The sequence below is a fragment of the Gopherus evgoodei genome, unplaced genomic scaffold (assembly GCF_007399415.2).
Source record: "Gopherus evgoodei ecotype Sinaloan lineage unplaced genomic scaffold, rGopEvg1_v1.p scaffold_34_arrow_ctg1, whole genome shotgun sequence".
In the NCBI taxonomy this organism is placed as follows: domain Eukaryota; kingdom Metazoa; phylum Chordata; order Testudines; family Testudinidae; genus Gopherus; species Gopherus evgoodei.
In genome coordinates, this window is record NW_022060016.1 from 670,033 (window position 1) to 689,768 (window position 19,736).

At 52.2% G+C, this 19,736-nt stretch overlaps 1 protein-coding gene across 1 annotated transcript in view; it reads right to left on the reverse strand.

Moving 5' to 3' along the window:
• Nucleotides 1-19,736, reverse strand: part of CATSPERG (cation channel sperm associated auxiliary subunit gamma) — a 43,215-nt gene that overhangs the window by 17,673 nt on the left and 5,806 nt on the right. The window contains exons 6-20 of the mRNA XM_030544335.1: nucleotides 19,113-19,265; nucleotides 18,277-18,432; nucleotides 16,784-16,955; nucleotides 16,368-16,505; nucleotides 15,306-15,371; nucleotides 12,770-13,093; nucleotides 12,227-12,277; nucleotides 10,879-10,882; nucleotides 10,421-10,540; nucleotides 8,925-9,036; nucleotides 7,863-8,021; nucleotides 6,253-6,371; nucleotides 4,924-5,137; nucleotides 4,555-4,617; nucleotides 984-1,167 (exon numbers count right to left, since the gene is read on the reverse strand). Coding sequence (XP_030400195.1) covers nucleotides 984-1,167; nucleotides 4,555-4,617; nucleotides 4,924-5,137; nucleotides 6,253-6,371; nucleotides 7,863-8,021; nucleotides 8,925-9,036; nucleotides 10,421-10,540; nucleotides 10,879-10,882; nucleotides 12,227-12,277; nucleotides 12,770-13,093; nucleotides 15,306-15,371; nucleotides 16,368-16,505; nucleotides 16,784-16,955; nucleotides 18,277-18,432; nucleotides 19,113-19,265 — 2,035 coding nt within the window. The remainder of the gene's footprint in view (nucleotides 1-983; nucleotides 1,168-4,554; nucleotides 4,618-4,923; nucleotides 5,138-6,252; nucleotides 6,372-7,862; nucleotides 8,022-8,924; nucleotides 9,037-10,420; nucleotides 10,541-10,878; nucleotides 10,883-12,226; nucleotides 12,278-12,769; nucleotides 13,094-15,305; nucleotides 15,372-16,367; nucleotides 16,506-16,783; nucleotides 16,956-18,276; nucleotides 18,433-19,112; nucleotides 19,266-19,736) is intronic.

The following is a 19,736-nucleotide window of genomic DNA, read 5'->3' on the forward strand; positions in this document are numbered from 1 at the left end:
AGAGAAAAACCTTGAATCACACTAGCCATAAACAGATCCATTGGCAATCAGCTGCATTTGCACAGGGGCCTTTGACCTATAATGCAATCACTGACCCAGTGAAGAGAGGCTCTCTGGGTAGATACTCATCAGATCCACACATCAGCAATCTTCAAGGGCAGTACATGGCTTAAGGGTGAAGGCTTGCAACTATTAGAGGGACCTTTTTGCTTGAAGGTCACAGGTTCAAATCTCACCCAGGTGGGTAGTGACAGATCTGGTCACCAGCTGCTCACTACCCTAAGCTGGAGGTTTGTTGTCCCTATCACAGCGATGAGCACTAACAGGCCTCAACAGGGCGAGGATCAAACAGGCCAAAGATGTAACGCTCCTCGCGCCTTCAAGGTGGATCTCTCCAGGTCAAAGCAGATCTCTTTGCAGAGGCCAATAGGCAGCTGGCCAAACTGGACATCCTGCTCTCTTCACTAGACCTCACTTCCCTCCTACAGCTGGGAATAAAACAGGGGACTCCTGATTCCTAGTCCCCACTGCTGTAACCCATTAGACCCACTCCCCTCCTAGAGTTGGGAACAGAACCCAGGATTCCTGGTTCCCAGCCCCCTGCTCTAACCACTAGACCCAACTCCCCTCCCAGAGCTGGGGATAGAAACCCTTCTGATGGGAGATAGTTTTGCCTAGGGGATAGAGGGCATGACTGAGACTCAGGAGACCTGGGCTCTATGAGGTAACCTTGAGCAAGTCGATTGCCCACCCTGTGCCTCAATTTCCCCATCTGGAACATGGGGATAATGCTACCGCCCTCCTTTGTGAAGCACTTTGAGGTGTAGGGATGAAAAGTGCTAGGTATTATTATTATTATCATCAACGGCCAGTCCCCCTGCTCTAACTCAGCAGACGCCGGCTCCTCTGATCTCCTGCAAATTCATCTAGCTGTTAAAATCCTGTTATTTTCACATCCCTTTCCCAAGACTCTCCTCTCTTACTGCTTTGTGCCTTTGACCTGATGCTCAGGAACACTGAGAAAGAAAAGACGTTATTCTTGTCCAGGTAAATCTTGCTGGGCAGCTGGTTATTGGGCTGCAGGTCATAGATCTTCGTGTAGCCCTCCATGTCGACATAGACGCCTCCAGAGGAGTTGCCATTGCTCGCTACGTAAAAGAAATACTCCTGAAACAGGAGAGGCGGATTTAATCTCTACCCAGCGTAATCTATTCATATGCATTAAGCACACACTATCAGTATAACATTGTGTAGATTTTGAGCAGTGACATGGCTTAATTTGGCCTACGTCTTTCTATAATCCTGCTCGCTGATGCTCCCAGAACACCTTGCGTTAGCTGAATTAAACTTCAGCGCAGGCCGATAGGAAAACGGTCAGGATCAGGACACGTGGGTGTTGGTTGCTTGAAATGTGTGTTAACTGCTTATGCTAAACAATCTGTTCCGCTGTGCATTTAGCTGTGACACTCTGAGTCTGTTTCCAGACCTGAAGAAGAGCTCTGGGTGAGCTCAAAAGTGGGTCTCTCTCACCGACGGGAGTTGGTCCAATAAACGAGATCATCTCCCCTACCTCGTCTCCCTCTTCCCATAGTAACAGGCAGGAGGTTATTTGCACACAGCCAGACGCGGCATGTCCCAAAGGACATAACATACCCTGGTACAAGGTGAGGAAATGCCTTCACGCCCCTTGGTACCTGACATGCATGTGTTCAGAACAAAGAGAAAAGCCCCAAGCCCTGGTGCACCCTGCCCTGCAGCTGAAGCCCGGAGTCCCAAATGGGGGGGCATGGGGGACTCTCCAGGAAATATTCTATGGGAATGTAAGCCCTGGGTACCCCATAGTACCAGGAAACCCAGGCAGAAAGCCGATGGAGTGAATCTAGCCTCAAATGACATCCACAGGGCCGTATGCTTGTTGACAGGTGGAGTACAAACAGGACCGTTTTGGGGGTGTCACTTTGGAAAGGGGAATTTAACACTGCCCAAGACAGCTTTGTGGTGACCGAGATCATACTGAGCCTCTCTTCCTGCCCTAGCTTCTCATTGACTTGTCGCAACCCCCCTGACTGAGACTGGTGATTTGGGCTCTTGGATATATTTCATAGCCGAACCAAAGCGTGGTCAAGCAACTGCCTGCACCATTTCCCAAGAGGAGGAGGCGGGGGCATGGTGCAAGGGACCCCAAGCTGTGGTATGTGAATCGCTGGTGGTACAGGGGCTTGGTGGATGATAGACGCCACAGCTTCAAACTAACAGCAGTTCCGCTCACTGCAAGGGGCCAGGAAAGGCCTGAGAAGCAAAGTGAGCTTAGCCCTAAAGGGGACTCACATTTGGCATGGGGGGGGGGTGTTTAGAGACCCCCCGCCATGGAGAGTAAGAGGGTGAAGGAGCACAGTGGATCATGCTCCAAATGGATGATCTGCTCCAAAGGAGACTCTGCCAGGCAAACAAGGGGGAGAGTGAAGGAGATGTTGTCTAGGAGGAGGAAGCCAGTTTGCAGCTGCTGGGAACAGAACAATCCACAAGGGGCTGGATATTGTGGGTAAGACCCCAACTAAGAGGGTGGGGGCCCGGCCCTCTTCCCTCCCCCAATTCCTTGCTGAGGGAGCCTATCTGGACACAGGGAAGAGAGCAGGGGGACACTTGTTTGGTCAGCTGAGTCGCTGAGACTGATTGGGAACTCTTTGCTGAGGTAAGCCTGCCACCGTGCCCCCCACTGCAGAAAGAGCGGGGAAGTAAGGAGCAGCCCAGCACCCACCCCTTGAAAACTGCGCGCAGTTCTGGCTGCCCCATCTCAAAAAAGATACATTAGAATTGGAAAAGGTACAGGTAACAAAAATGATCAGGGGGATGGAATGGCTTCCAGATGAGGAGAGATTAAAGAGACTGGAGCCGTTCAGCTTAGAAAAGAGACGGCTGAGGGGGGATATGATAGCGGTCTATAAAATCATGGCTGGTGTGGAGAAAGTTAATAAGGACGTATTATTTACCCCATCACAGAACACATAAACCAGGGGTCACCTGATGAAATTAACAGGCATCAGATTTACAACTAACAAAACGAAGGACTTCATCCAATGCCCAGTCAACCTGTGGAACTCATTGCCAGGGGATGTTGTGAAGCCCAAAAGAGAATGAGATCAGTTCCCGGAGGACAGGTCCATCAAGGCTATTAGCCAAGATGGTGAGGGACACAATCCCATGCTCTGGGTGCCCCTAAACCTCCAGCTGCCAGAACCTGGGAGTGGATGACAGGGGATGAATCACTCAATAATTGCCTTGTTCTGTTCATTGCCTCTGACGCATCTGGCACTGGCCACTGTCAGAAGACAGGATACTGGGTTAGATGGACCCTTGGTCTGATGCAGTATGGCCGTTTTCTGAAGGCTGGTCAGGTGTACCAGGGAGAGGTGATCAAGACACTCCACACCTCCCTCCCTTGGGCCCTGGGCCCAGACCTGGTGGAGAGGGAGGGCCCAGGTCCCCCACCTTCCCCATTCTGTCCATCCAGGGAACAGACTGCAGCTGGCCCACTGGCCATCATGCAAGCCCAGCCCCAGGATGTTGGGTGTGGAGAGACTGTTGAGTCATGGCCTACCCATTAGCCCTGCTGGTCTCCAAGCGAATCCTGCTACAGGCTCAGCAATGTGCTGTGGCTTCCTGGCAGCCTTTCTGCCGGGCCCAACCTTCAGCTTGCATCGAGTCGCACAGCTGAAGCTTCTGTCTCCTCCTCCTGCCTCCAGAGCTCCTTGCGTCTGTCCAGCAAGACCCAGGGCCGGCTTGATGCAACTGCAAACCCAGCAGCCACAGGGAGCTCCGCGATCAAGGGCCGTGGCGGAGCCAGGAGGCAGGGACCTCAAGGGAAATTCCTTCCTGTCAGAGATACATAATGCTGATTCATTCCCTCTGGAAGATTACAGATTTATTCCAGCCCATGGCAACTACTGGCCCAAGTCTGCCACCTTCTGCCTTTCAGGGCTCCCTACCACAGGCAAGAAAAGTTCTTATTCATTAGAACTGTTTTTGAGACATGGCCAATCTACCTTCTCTGTCCCACCTCTGGGGAGGAACTCAGCAGCTGTTTAACTGCAACCGTCTGGGACAGGAAGTGAAGGAGAAAGACTGTGTAACTGCAGTGGGAATGTATGGAGACAGGCTGGAGGTACTTGAACTAAGATCTGTCCAGGCTATCGGAGGTTACAGATCTGTTTCTAAAAGAATATAACACGATTTAGACAAGGAACCAACACCCTTAGAACATAAGAACGGCCGTACTGGGTCAGACCAAAGGCCCATCCAGCTCAGTATCCTGTCTGCTGACAGTGGCCAATGCCAGGTGCCCCAGAGGGAGTGAACCTAACAGGCAATGATCAAGTGATCTCTCTCCTGCCATCCATCTGCACCTTCTGACAAACAGAGGCTAGGGACACCATTCCTTATCCATCCTGGCTAATAGCCATTAACGAACTTAACCTCCATGAATGTATCCAGATCTCTTTTAATTTGATTGGTTGGGTTTTCTGTCGAAAAGAAATGTTCAGAATCTTTTCTTACTCCGTATTGCTTTCTGTTTTTCCACCAGCGCCAAGTTGGGTCATGGACTGGGTCAGCATAAGGCTAAAAAATAAAAATAAAAAAAGGGCTTGCTAAATTACAAGTCATCTGAAAACACAAGATTTTCTCATCTGAAAAGCACATGTTCCTGGTGTGGATAATCCGCATCTTTCTTGGATAATCTGTTACTTGTGGGAAAGTCCACATTCCTGAGCAAGGCAGTTATAATTCCTCACTCCCTGTGTGGACGGCACTAGCGCTGCCCCAAACTCAGAACTCCCAACCTTCCTACCTAGCGCGGTGGGTACAATGTACTTTCCTCCCAGCCTATCACCGTAATGCAGCTGAGAGCTGACGAGAAGAAATCACCCTGCTATAGTCCGCGTGCAGCCAGAGCAGCTGGAAGATCAGTCCCTGGTATACAGCCAGAGACACGTTGTTGTGGAAGCCTGTTCTGTCCATGACCTCCGGCGGCTCGGTGCAGTAGTGCTCCATCCGGGTGAAGCGCTGAGGGGCTGGGAGGTCCTCGAGGCGCATGACCGAGAAGGAGCAGGGATGGAAGAACTTGATATACTGAGAATCTCTAAGGGAGAAACGGGGAGACAGGAAGTGAGTGTGGGTTGGCACCGAAATGCACTGGTTCATCACAAGGTTGGCAGTGCTCTGGAATGTTGCAGTGGACTGCGCGGTGAGGCGGAGCCTGTGTGCTGGATGGAATCAGGATCTTTCTTCTGTGCGTCATGTGTCCTATACTACTAATAGCTAAGGGGAGTTGCAGGATCAGGGCTAAACACAGAAGAGGCCGTGAGGCTGCCTTGGAGATCTTGAGGTGGAGTGCTGCACCTGTGATCTGGCCTGACGTGTATAGGGCCAGATCCTGCCTGGATCTGAGCACTCTGCGCTCCTCAGGACCACTCCCAGGTGCTGAGCACAAGGCAGAATCAGGCCCCTAGGATCTCAATACGAGGGACACAGTGCTGCCTAGCAGATAGAGTATTGGTTTTGGACTTGGGAGCATAGTTGCTGACTTTTTAATGTGCCGGAGGGTGCTTGACCCCTGGCTCTGCCCCCGGCCCTGCCCCCACTGCACCCCTTCCTCCAAGGCCCTGACCCCACCCAGCATCTTCCCACCCCGGCACCACTCTCGCCCCACCTCTTCCTGTCCCGGCTCCACTCCCACTCTGGCTCCACATCCTTCCTCCAGTGCACCATGCCCTTGCTCCTCCTCCTCCCTCCCCAAGCCTCCTGCATGCCTCAAAACAGCTGATCTCAGCGGGATGGGAGGCGCGAGGAGGGAGAGGGAGGCACTGATCAGCGGGGGCCTGCCAAAGGGCAGCAAACACCATTTTTTCCCCATGGCTGGAGCACCCACAGAGTTGGCTCCTATGCTTGGGAGATCTGGTTTCTATTCCCGGATCTGCTGCTGCTTTGCTGGGTGACTGTGGACTCGTCCCAGCCCTGCACCGTGCCTCGGTTTCCACTCTGTAAAACAGGGTAAGGAGAGTGCTCTCCTTTGTAAAATGCTTTGAGATCTAGGAATTATTACTTAGACCCAGTTGACAGCTCAGCCTTGGTACAGGCAGCCACAGCCCCGCTGGGGGGCATTGGAGCGGCCCCAGGAACTGGAGCCGGCTCTGTCTGCACCAGAAGTGTTGGAACCGTCTTTCCCACCATTGCCCGTCCTCTGCCACTACTCACTCTAAATACAGCCAATGGTATTGATGGATGATGAGGTGCCGGTACGACAATATATAATGGAGAGGGAAGTTCCTCTTGATCAGCTTTCCCTCCCCGTGTCCATCCGGGATGTAAACCAGCTGAAAGGGGAGGCAAGAGCAGAAAATACAGGGGACAGGTGGAGTTCAACCCCTGCTATTCAGGAGAAGTGGAAAGAAGCCATTGTCACCCAGCTGCTGAAACTAACACCGGCAGGTTGCCTCTTGTTTTCTGTAAGCTCTTTGGGCTTTTTGTTCTGGTCCTGGCCTGTGACTGCCGCTCTCGGGGGTAACAGTGAATCACCACTCCAAATAAATAAAGAAATAAGTAGTAGCACCCATGGAAAAGCTGAAGAGAACCTGAATCATGTGGCCCAAGGCAGAGTAGTTTCGAATGCAGGGGCCAGGGCTTTGCTCTGTGTGGGCATGAGAGAGGCCCAGGAGAAGAGCTGCGCAGTGGGAGAAAGCCAGGTGGACCGGAACAAGCTGGTGACGGGGCCCTGAGAGAACACTCCCAGGAACCGGGTGCAGGCTGGAAAGAAGCTCATTCCCACGGTGTCCAAGGAAACGAGGCCTTGGTGCATTCTGTGCAAATGAACGAACTGGCTGCAAAGACAAAACTTGACTAGCACCAATTTCTCCTGCTAATCGGAAGAAGCCAGGAGACCTGGACTTTTCGTCTGGCTGCTCAGGTCAGAAGCAGTAACAGCCCTAGGGTGACCAGACAGAAAATGTGAAAAATCAGGACGGAGATGGGGGGTAATAGGAGCCTATGTAAGAAAAAGACCCAAAAATCGGGACTGTCCCTACAAAATCGGGACATCTGGTCACCCTAAACAGCCCCCATGGTTGGGGGTCATTTTCTTCATCTAGAGCAGGAGCGAAGTATGCTCAGCACTGCCCAGGGAGCATGTGCTGCCGTGTTAAATACCAACAGACCTAACTGCGCCTGACGATTTACGGTTGAACTGTGGGTAGGAAGGAGGGCGGTTCTGGTTCTTATGTGCTGGAGGGTTTTGTGGCTGCACAGGGCAGGTGCTGGTGTGAGGCTCCCTGGATCCATCCAAGTGGGAATCAGGGCTCAGAACTGTGTGGAAATGGGACGGCATTTGGTTTCCAGATCAGTCATGGCCCTAACCTGTGTGGCCACGCCCCTTGCTAGCTCTCCCTTGCGTGAGCATTGCAGGCGCCTCCTGTTTCTGATCTCATTCACATGGGTGCGAACCAGGAATAGCCCCACTCATGTAAATGGAATTACTCCACTGTGGGATCAGGATAAGGCCCTGACAGTGGAAGCATGAAGGCCTCTCTCTGTGCCCAGAGCAGGTGCCCCACACTCACCACCACCGTGTTTCAGACGTAACCTGGGGGAAGCTCGATCTCTATGGTGTTTGCTAATGAGGGGGCCAATTCTCCTGTGGCTGCTTGGCCCTGGAAACTGGGCTGAGATGGCTCATTAATCCACTGGCCAGTCAGCAGCTGTCAACGGCTTCCCAGCACTATAGACCAGGGCTAGATTCAAACTTCTAGAGACCATTAACCACCACCACGCCACCCACCCCTGCATCTGTGACTCCTGCTGCCCGGGCTCACCTGCTGCAGCCCCTCCTTGTTAAAGAAGAGGCTCACAAAGGTCTCGTTGAAGCTAAAGTCCTTCGACCCTCTCATTAGCTGGAGACTGAAGAACATGTCCCAGGGTTCGGAGGGGTAAAGCCGAACGACGACCGAGCTGCCTTCCACAGAAAACCAGATCTGGAAAGCCAAATGGAGCCGGATGTGAAGAGCAGACGAAGGGAGAAGAAGTCTCGGAAGGTGTTGCTGGCGGGGACTTTCCCAAGGAGCTGCTACATCCCCACTGCCAAGATGCAGGCAGCTCTGCAGGGATGGAGCGTGGCAGCTGTTTATACAGGGTTTGCCCAGCCAGCACGGAGTTCCTCTTGAGTGTGGTCTAATGGTGAGCACAGCCCCCCGCAGGACTCCTGGGTTCTGTGTGCCCTCTGTCGTGCAAGGCCTTTGCTCTCTCTCTGCCTCACTTTAAGCACTGGTACAGGGGATAAGAATATTTAGCAGCCCCTCGGACAGGTTAGGAGGCAGCGTTAGTGGCTGAATAGCGCCCTGAGATCCTCAGATGAAAGACACTACACAAAAAGGCAGCCATCCATGACATTGCTGACCACTATTCATCAGCAGATCTCAAGGCAGGGCAGTACCATTATCCCCATTTTACAGACGAGGAAACTGAGAGTACATCTACACAGCAAAATAAAACCTGGAGCTGTCCTGTGCCAGCCGACTCGGGCACACAGGCAGCATACACTGCCTCTGCAGTGTACACTGCACACATTGCAGCGTAGACTTCTGGGCTCAGGCTCTGGGACTCTCTCACCTCACAGGGTTCTACAGAGCTGGCTCCAGCCTGAGTCCAGACATCTACACAGCAGTGAACCAGCCCGAGACCCGAGAGCCCAAATCAGCTGGCCCGGGCCAGCTGCAGGGGTGTAGTTGCCATGTATACCCTATGACACAACGAGGTGACATGATTCATGCCAGTCACCCAGCTTAATCTGGGGCACAGTCAGGAAGAGACCCCAGGGCACGATGCTGCAGCCAGTCGAACGATGTGCCTGCCTGATCCACCCACTCACGCCACCGTACCTCCTCCGAGACTGTCACACACACGAATTCCCCTACATACGACAGAATGAAGTAGCTGATGGGGGATCGCTGGGGGAAGTCGGAGAGATGAATGTAATTAACCAGGTCGTAGCTGCAAGGAAAGCACAAGGGAAGCGGGAAACATTACACTCCACTGCTTTTGTTCCCCTTTCAGTCTCTCCCTGAGGATGAAAAGCCTGGTAGTAAAACCTTTACATTTGGCACTGGCTCTGGCTCTGGCTCTCCTAGCTGACAGTGGCTCCTCCGGTCTGTCCCCTGATCTGTTCCATTTGTATTGGCTGTAATGCCACATCTGGAACCTTCACAATTAGCTGATTGTTTTGCAATGGTCGTGTAGTTCCCCCCACAGCTCTGCCATGCGCCGCAGGGTGAAACCTGCCCCTCGAGCCGGCAAAAGCCTCGGGTAGGGCATGAATTCCATTCCAGCTGTATTGGAAGTGTGGTACATGCTTTGTGCTGACTCTCTGCATGGGAGGTGAATTTCATCCTCAGGGTGCTGTGCAAATCCGGAGGGATCTCACGGACTGATGCAGTTGAGATCAGAATTGGGTCCAGAGCTTTGTGTCACGATTCTTTGAAATAGTGATTTTGAGTGCCCCTGTTTGGGGGCTGATTTTCAAAGCAAACGTGGGGGAGAGGGAGTTCGTCACTGTCTGAAAATCAGACCTCTTTATAGTGCCTCCGGCCGGGCCCCTGCAATCACCCATCTCTCGAAAATCTCAGCCTTGGTTTTTAAAATGTCTCATCTGAAGGACCAAGCGTGGCATTCGACTTACCCACTTCGCACTGCTGGTGTGAGCTGTAATTCTGAGGCCCCACCTAACACCTTAGTCCTGAAGCTGGGTCCATGTGCATCTACTCCCTAATGCATGTGAAATGTGCAGGTTGTAATAACTGGGCCTATAAATATACCTGAGTTGCGAGTTCAACTCTAAAAAGTGAGTTAGGTTCAGAAGACATCACAATAACCTATAATGACAAATATAAATAGGAAAGGAACGAAAGGTAGGCAGACTGAATTAGCCCAGGCGAAAGGGCCGCTGATGTAACCTGAAGGAATCTGTTAAATCTGTTACAACCAGGGGTCGGGCAACCTTTCAGCAGTGCTGTGCTGAGTCTTCATTTATCACTCTAATTTAAGGTTTCCTGTGCCGGTCATTTAACATTTTAAGAAGGTCTCTCTCTATAAGTCTATAATATATAACTAAACTATTGTTGCATGTCAGTACATAAGGTTTTAAAATGTTTAAGAAACTTAATTTAAAATTAAATTCAAATGCAGAGCCCCCTAGACCGGTGGCCAGGACCCGGGCAGTGTGAGTGCCACTGAAAAATCAGCTCGCATGCCATCTTCAGCGTATGTGCCATAGGTTGCCTACCCCTTTGTTAAATCATGCCTGGTAACAAGCAAAGTGTAGAACCAACTCATCAGTGCCTCCCCGAAAACCAGAGATCGATACAGACTTTGTTCTCACCTTTGTAAAATAACATTGCCCCAGATGTAGAAGATTGTGCTGAATGGGTTATAGGACAGCCCCCTTGGGATCCAGCGGGGAATCCGTGTAATTCTTCCAGTCCCAGCAACATCACAAATCCTTTATCAGTGTCTGCAAAGGAAAGTGGGGGAAACCTGGTCCGAGTGGGTCTTCTGTAGGAGCCGCGAGGTCGGAGTTCAGAGAAGAGCAGCAAAAGAAAAGGATCAGGCTGCAAGGAGATTTCCGGGGTATTGTTACGCTGAAAGATGGTAATGGCTGGCATGGGGTAAGGCCTTGATCTAAAGACAAACCTGGGCCTCATTAAAGTGAACAGGGGAGCCAAGCAGTCTTTCAGACCCAACGGACGCAGCAGTTGAGTCTCTTTAAGTAACAGACAGCTACAAACAAGAAGGGACTGCCCAAGCCATGGGGCAGGTCAGAGGCGGGGCGCCTCTCACCTAGCTGCCAAGGCAAGGGCTAGGAGATTAGTTTGCAGTCTGTGTGTTGGAGGAGAAAACTGAGCAAAGCACTTGTGGTCATGAACATTAGGAGGAAGCAGAGAGACACTGATTCCTGGGCACAGAGCCCGCTGGAGGGGCAGATGTGTGGATTTTGGATCAAGGCAAACTGCCTGCTGCTGTCTGTTTCACCTGTGCTCAGGGAAACAAGCCTTTGTGGACACTTTGTAAACAGACAAGGTTGCACTGAGAACATACCTGATTCATAGCGTCGATTTCTCCTCATAATGAGCTCTGCAAGGCTAATACTCAGGTCAAAGAAGCAACATTATTCCTGTTACAGAAGCACCTAAGAACTGCCCATGAGATCAGGGTCACACTGTGCTAGAGGCTGCACAGTCATGTAACAGAGAAGACAATGTTTGCCCAGAGAAGACAATGCTTGCCCAGAGAGCTCACAATCTAGGGTCTGTGACCCAAAAGCGAGTAGCTATGTTGGCTCTGATTCATCGCTGTGTTGCTCCTGGTTTGCACAAGTGGAGCTTTGTCAACGTGGTGTAAAGCAGGAGTAATGCAGTGGTGAACTAGACCTGTAGAGGTGGGATAATCAGTGCGGGAGATGAAGGGCTTGTCTATACATGGTAGCTATTTTGCAATAGCTAATTCTGGTCAATTTCCCCATGGACACTCATTCTAGAATAAGAGTGCCTTTTTCTGCTTGTCTACATGGGGACAATCGGGAAAGTTAATCCAAATTAACTTCTAATGTGAATTAGTTAAAATGCATTAAGCCCCTGTGTGGATGCTCTTAATCTGAATTAAAATGAGGCCACATCTACACTATGGGGACAATAGTAGTTTATTTCTTCACATCTCAGAGCGCCATAGCTATTGAGCAAAATTTGAAGTGTAGACCAGGTCTGACTCTAATTTCACTTTGGAAGTGAGTTCAGTGAATCCAAACGAAGGCCACTTTTACTCTGAATCAGAGCATCCACGCAGGGGTTTAATGCGCTTTAACCAAGGCTTGTCGGATACAAACAGACAGCTTACGGTGTAAATCTACCCCACACCAGCCTGCCGTGCACCAACTCTCCATGTGGATCCCGCTGTCTCACTCCAAAAATTCCCCAGCGTGCTGTGATCTTCTCCCCTTCAAAGCCAGGTAGACTGAGAGAAAGGCACTGAGAGAGAGGCTGGGCAGAGCCCTGCAGGGAACAATCATGCTCTGGGTTTGCGGGAGGTATGGACTGGAAGAGCCGGCCGCACTTTCCAATCTATGGTGTCTACCAGGATCTCTCTGCCTCTCCCATCAAAGCCTGTTAGAATGTTCCAGGTGGGCTCTTACCTTTGGGTATGAAGCGAGGGATGGAGTACAACATCCAGAAATCTCCATTAACTACAAGCAAACAGACAGGGGAATGACGAGTTACAGCCGTGTCTGTTTATTACGTGAACTCACCCTGTTAAATCTTTGTACATACCTGGCCCCCGTTACCACAGAATCAGAATCTTTCTTGCATTTAGCTCAAGGGTGGGCAAACTTTTTGGCCCGAGGGCTGCATTGGGGTTGCAAAAGGGCCGGGTAGGGAAGACTGCACCTCCCTGAACAGCCTGGCCTCTGCCCCCTCTCTGCCCTCTTCCACTTCCCACCCCCTGACAGCCCCTCTCAGAACTCCTGACCCATCCAACCCACCCGCTCCCTGTCCCCTGACAACCCCCTCTCAGGACCCCACGCCCCTAGCCATTCATTAGATAGTAATCATTTTCATTTGCTACTGACCTGGGCTGGGCAAAGGCAGACCCAGAGCCATTCACTTCTCCTCCATGATCCAATTATTAGATCATCACTCTCGCACCCGAGATAAACCAACACCTTCTGCGAGCTAACTCCCTCCTGAGGCCCTTCCCTGCTGAGCACAGGGGCTAGCAGGATCTGACAACACATTCTGCCCCCACTGCGCCCCCCAACACAGCCCACTTAGGGACCTGATTCGCAGAACGTGAACCTCAGCGTCGCTCCACGGACTTCGATGGAAGGACGCTGATTCACAGCAGCTGGCTTTACACTTGTATCGGTCCAGAGCGACAGACCGACCTTGATCGTAGGCCATGATGTAGTAATTGGACTTGCTGCTCTTTTTCTTCCCTTCCACCAGAAGCACAATCATCTCCTCTTCCGTGACGTAGACAGCCCAGAGGATCGCGCAAGAAACTGAAAGTGGAGAGAGAGAAAGAGAGAGGCTGCAAAATCTTTCCAAACAGCTCTTTCGAAATATCTCTGTGGCGATGATTTGGAACAAGCAACAGTCTCCTCAGCTAGTGTAACATGTCACTGCTTCATTGTACCAGTGTGCCAGATGAGGAGCCAGGTGTTCCAGAATTGTACCAGAGTTCCAGAATTGTACCAGTGTTCCATTGTACCAGTGTTCCAGAATTGGAGCCAGAGTTCCACTGTATCGGTGTTCCAGAATTGTATCAGTGTTCCATTGTACCAGTGTTCCAAAATTGTATCAGTGTTCCAGAATTGCACCACTGTTCCATTGTACCAGTGTTCCAGAATTGTACCCAGTGTTCTTTTGTATCTGTGTTCCAGAATTGCACCAGAGTTCCATTGTACCAGTGTTCCAAAATTGCACCACTGTTCCATTGTACCAGTGTTCCAGAATTGTATCAGTGTTCCAGAATTGCACCACTGTTCCATTGTACCAGTGTTCCAGAATTGTATCAGTGTTCCAGAACTTTACCAGTGTTCCTTTGTATCAGTGTTCCAGAATTGTATCAGTGTTCCAGAATTGGAGCCAGAGTTTCATTGTACCGGTGTTCCAGAATTGTATCAGTGTTCCATTGTACCAGTGTTCCAGAACTGTATCAGTGTTCCAGAATTGTACCAGAGTTCCATTGTAGCAATGTTCCAGAATTGTATCAGTGTTCCAGAATTGCACCACTGTTCCATTGTACCAGTGTTCCAGAATTGGAACCAGAGTTCCATTGTACCAGTGTTCCAGAACTGGAGCCGGAGTTCCAGATGAGGTCATCTAAAATACTGGATTCAGTTCTGGTCCCCCATGCTCAAGAAAGATGGATTCAAATGGGAACCGGTGCAGAAGAAAGAGGATGATCAGGGGACTGAAGAGCCGATCTCTTGAGAGGAGGGAGAGAGCTTGTTTCGCCTGGCAAACGGCAGGTTGAGGCTATGTCTATACTTAAAATGGGAGGGGTTCTCCAGTCACTGTAGTCAATTCACCTCCCCCAGAGGCGGTAGCTTGGAAGAATTTTTCCCTTGAGCTAGCACTGTCTACACTAGGGGAGAGGTCTACTGGACTAGGTCTCCCAGGGGTGCGGGTTTTTCACACGTGGCCATGCTGAGATAAGTTTTCAGTGTAGACCAGCCCCAAGAGGGGTTTGGGTTGCTTTCCATTGGAAATGAAGGCAGGAGGCTGGAGATGAGAAGCAGGTGTCCAGCCCTCTGAGGAGGGAACAGTCTCCAGATAGCAGCAGTGAGGGGCAAAGAACCAAACTGACTGGAGGATGGAGCTTGACTGGTGTCTGACTGGGGTGATATGGCAGGAGCCCCTTGCAGTCCCGTGCTCCTCTGATTCAGGGAGGTGGCAGCAGCTGAGGAGCCAGCTCACATTTTGTGGTTTAAATAATTTTTTACTCCTGCAGCTGGGAGCTGGAGCCTTCATCCATGGATTTGCTTGGGGACTCACGGTCGAGCCTTTTCTCTGTAACAGACCTCCCCTTCCCCAATTAATCCCAACACAACTGGAGCCCCAGACCTTAACAGCCAGGCTCTCTACCGCAAGGTCGAACAGCCAGTCAATGGCAGGGCTGAGAATGTACCCAGGAGTCCTGAGGGCCTTCCAGTCCCCCTGCTCCAACCATTAGGCACCACTCCCTTTCCAGAGTTGGGAACAGAACCCAGGTGTCCTGACTTCCAGCCCCCCTGCTCCAACCATTAGGCACCACTCCCTTTCCAGACTTGGGAACAGAACCCAGGTGTCCTGACTTCCAGCCCCCTGCTCCAACCATTAGGCACCACTCCCTTTCCAGAGCTGGGAACAGAACCCAGGTGTCCTGACTTCCAGCCCTCCTGCTCCAACCATTAGGCACCACTCCCTTTCCAGAGCTGGGAACAGAACCCAGGCGTTCTGACTTCCAGCCCCCTCCGCTCCAACCACTTGGCCCAAATGTTATAATTTTGTGAGGCTCCTGCACAGCACCATGTAAACGCTGGGCCAGAACCTCAGCCGGTGTAAACCAGAACAGAGCTGAGCCTGTGCCGATTTCATTGGCACTGCCGCCAATTTATCTCAGATGAGGAGCTGGCCCCACTGAGCCCAATGGAACGACTCCCATGAGTACCAGCTGGGGATCTGTTAAGCAGGGACCCTGAGGAACACAAGGACCCAAAAGGGACTCACTATTCAAATGTTCACACACTGTCTTCCTCCCCTTGGCGTGTGATTCGGGAAACCGAACGGCTCCATCTGGATGGGAGAAAAGAGCTGCAGGGCTTCAGCCAGTCGGGCCAGTGGCCCCCAACACGTATGCAGCAGTGGCGTAGCCAGCATGGGATATTTGGGTGGGCCCTGACTTTGGGTGGGCGAGCAATTACAGAGGGCTAGGAGGACAGGAGGAATGGGGGGCCCACCTCTCCGCACCCCCTGCCCCGCTCCGCCAACCTGCCTGGCATTCTAGCCAGGGTGTGGGGTCTTGCCCTGCTCCACTCACCCAGCCCCGTGCCCCGACCCTGCTCCCCAGTTGGAGTGCCAGGCAGGTAGGCGGAGTCGGGCAAGTGCTTGGGCCAGAGCAGAGCTGGGGCTGGGGTGGGCCTGGATACTAAGTGGGTGGGCCACGGCCCACCCGTAGCTACGCCCCTAGTGTGCAGTTGGCTTGTACCTATCAATTACTCAGCACTTTAGCTGTCTCCTGGCTAAGGCACCGGGAGGAAGAATGACCTTCTGGTTCAGGCTGGGACTCAGGAGATCTGACCCTGGGCTAGTCACTGCATCTACCAGGACCTCAGTTCCCACCTATAACGTGGGGATAACAGTCCCTTCCATGTCTGCCTTGTCTCTCAGTGTGTGTCTGCGCAGCACCCGGCACAAAGGGCCCCTGACCTTGGCTGAGGTCTGTGTAGTGCCCGGCACAATGGGGGCCTGGATCTCAGACATGGGCTGTGCAGTGCCTGGCACAGTGAGGGGCCTGATACACACAATATTAATAACAACAGATGTGGCCCTTCAGGCAATGCAAGCTGCAAAACTTTAACAGTTGCCACTCATTTGTATGCAGGGCGGGCTCCTCTCCCCAGCTATCAGTCCAGCTCCCTTCACCAGCACTAAATGTGGCACCAGCGGCTGACGGAGCAATAAACACTCTGAGGGGGTGGCTGTCAGTCCGTGGGACACACAGGGGCAGGTCCTCAGCTGGTATGAACCAGCACAGCTCCCGGGGAGAATGAGCTGGCCCGCATGCCATACCGCGAATGGTGCCAAGGAAGAATTCTCCTTCTTGCACGCCCCCTCCAAGAGCAATCACGAACTCGGAGTCGTTGTGGGGGAAGTGCACCGGGTTTAACCGTGACACGCAGATGTTGTTCAGCACACGGGTCCAGAGGCCTAGAGGGAAGAAAGAGACTCTGTCTTAGGTCATACAGCCCCATCACCCAGTTTTTGATGCACTGATCATCGAGGTACTGCTGCGCTATCATTCCTGTGTTGCAGACGGGGAACTAAGGTCCAGAGAAGCTAAGTGACACCCAAGGTAACAGAAGAACTCTGTGACAGAGCAGGGAATTACATTTTCCCACCTCCCAGGCTGGTTCCCTAACCACTAGGCCTCCTTCTCCTCTGGGTGGGGAAGCTGATGGGTCTTGGCCATCTCTGGCTTCTCTTACCGGATCCCGGCACAGGAAGAAAAAGGACTGAATAGTTCCCAGTGAAGTAATAGACCAGCTGGTTCTGGCGGAGGAGGAGCACGCTTTCTGTAGCGATGGCATCGAAAATGGAGGAGGAGAACGAGTCCAGGGGGCAGTTCACGGACCCGATCCAGCAGCTGTCGATCCCCACCTGAAGCACACAGAGGACAAATGAGGGCCAGCAGGCCCAATCCTGATCTCAGCTAGGGGCCAATCCTGCTCCCATTTCAATTAGTGGTAAAGCTCCCAGGCCTGTTCCCCAAGCCTTGTCATTGACATCAGTGCCAAGCAGGCATTCCCAGGTCCGAAAGGCAGCATTTCATGCTCACTTTCCACTGCTGTAAATAAATTCACAACTTGGCACAGACTCTCCCTGGGGACCCTGCCTGGGTCTGGCCCACGGTTCTTGGGCTGACTAGACTTCTCCAGCTGTCCCACCAGCTGTGTCTTGTTTGACTGCCCCTCTCTCTGCCCGGCTCTGTAATCTTTTGAGGGAGGTGACCACACACCATATTTCTGACTGTTCCCTTTGGCTAACTGGGTTTTTACTGCTGTAAATCACTTGTTGCAAAACACTCCTGTTGCATTCAGTCCAGCTTAGTTCAGATTCCTGTTCAGGGACTTTCACACCTGCAGCCACCAACACAAGGCAGCCAAGGAAGGAGACACGGTGCAGGGAGACCCAAGTCACCAGGGATTTCATTAGCGCAGGACAGGGCCCAGTGGAGGCCAGATCCGAATCAGGGATCTGCTGGGGCAAACTGCTGCGGTCAATAGAGCACTGCTGATTGACACCAGGTAAGGATCTGGTCCCTGACATTTCACTGACAATGCAATGATCGTGTTTCCATGGAAGGGATCATTGTAGAAAGGCGGCCAGATTTCGACTTCATGGCAATTGGACTCCAGAGTAATGTGACTGACTTCAGGGGTGTATCTCCTGATTCGCACCGAAGGGAATGAGATTGGAACCGGAGCTGGTAGCGAATATCGATTTAAGTGTGTAATATGCTTCCGGATGAAAGAGGCAAAATAAACATACGTTATATTACTGTTGTTAAATCAAAGGTAAGGTACCAGAGGCTAGGTTGCCGTTTAAGTAGCTGCTGCTGCTTCACAACACCCCTCTCATCACTATACCAGATTCCTCGCTGGATCTGGGAATAGAACCCTGGAGTCCTGACTCCCAGGCTCCTGCTTCTATCTCCCCTTCTCTCTCTTGTAAACTGAGCCGACCTGATGTGAAATCAGAGCATGCACATAACCACGTGACACCACAGCAGCATTATCATCCTAGGAACCACTTTTCAGAGAAGGGCTCTGATTCTGATCTCTGTGCCTGCCACCGGTGTAACCCTGCAGTGACGCCCCTCCTACTTCAATGGGAACGGGATTGAACGGTAACTGGCAGAGGCCTGCCATTGCGGCTGCCTTCTGAAGGGACCCAAACCTCTGTTCCCAGCTCTCTTTACCTCCACAGCAGTGAAATCCGCAAACTCCGAGTCTGAAACCAGAATGATTTTGTAATCCTGGAATCCCCCGAGGATCAGCACAGGGGCTTGATTGAAGGTGGACCAAATGGGACGAGACCGGCTGTCTAGTGAGATCATCTCCGCCAGTGATGTAACCTAGAACAGCAGTTCCAAACTTTCTACCACGGTCACCCACCAACTGCATTTGGGCTAGTTTTGCAAGCCACACAGGGTCCAAATTTGTTGGGGGAGGCCCCCGCAATCATATGCCAGCATCCTTCTTCTCCTTTGCTGCCACTTCTGCCTCCTCCTCATCCCGAAGGAGCATCAACCACCCTCTGCAGCACCCTCTGCCCTGACACCGTAACTCCAGCCACTCCTCTGACGTGGCCGGGCCAAACCTGCATGGGGCCATGATCCCGTGCCCCAGGTGGCAACGCCCACAGGGGGGAGCTGAGCCCAGCCCCATGGGACAGGAACCACTGCTGTGGGGTGAATACAGGTTGGCTTGCTGTGACAAAGTGGGAATTTTCTGTAATATTTTTATGAAGCCGACGTGTGCCTCAGTTTCCCTCGTATTTCACATGGCTGGGCAGTCAGGGGGAAAAGGACTGTTTGCTCTCAGGGCAGGCTCAGAGACATAGAATCATAGAATATCAGGGTTGGAAGAGACCTCAGGAGGTATCTAGTCCAACCCCCTGCTCAAAGCAGGACCAACACCAACTAGGTATGAATGCGGCCTGGCTGTCCAGCCTGATTGGGTCATTAACAAAAGGACAGGCTTGGCTGACCCCATATCAACGGAGAATCTTCTCAGGCAAACCCAATCACAGGACGTTGATGCTAGCAACCCGCAGCACAGAGGGAGATGGATTTTTCCACCTCTCAGCAGGGCAGCTAGGCGACATCTCCCAGCTGGAGAACAAAGGACTGGAGAGGCGAGAGGATAAAAGCAGCTGCTGGAAGGAGTCAGGGCTTTCCCCACGGAACTGATGGAGAGAAAACAGCACTTGAACATGGGGTCAGTTCTCTGGTTGCCCTACGGACTTCCTAGGCTGTTCTGATGGAGCCGTTTGAGTGTCACTGCAAATGCTGGCTGAGGTGTGTTCATCTCTGCGGAGTGGGCGAAGCTCTGCCAGGAGATTTTCTCAGCTGGACTTGCTGGGCAGAGCACATGGGATGAAGTAGGGGGACCGGCGCCCTCGAGGTTCGGTCAAGGAGGCGATGAGGCCGCGTGGCTTCCCGTGTGGAGTGGGACCCCATGGGGGACTGGCACACCGAAGGGGTTCCTCCTGGAGACTGGGGGCCTAGCACTGATCCCTGACACATGCTCTCCAATCTCCCGCACATACCCTGGGGTCCCCTTTCACACCGGGCCCTCAACCCATCTAGAACCTTCCCGCGACCCACCAGTGGATCAGGACCCACCGTTCAGGAAACACTGACCTGGCCAGAAGGTG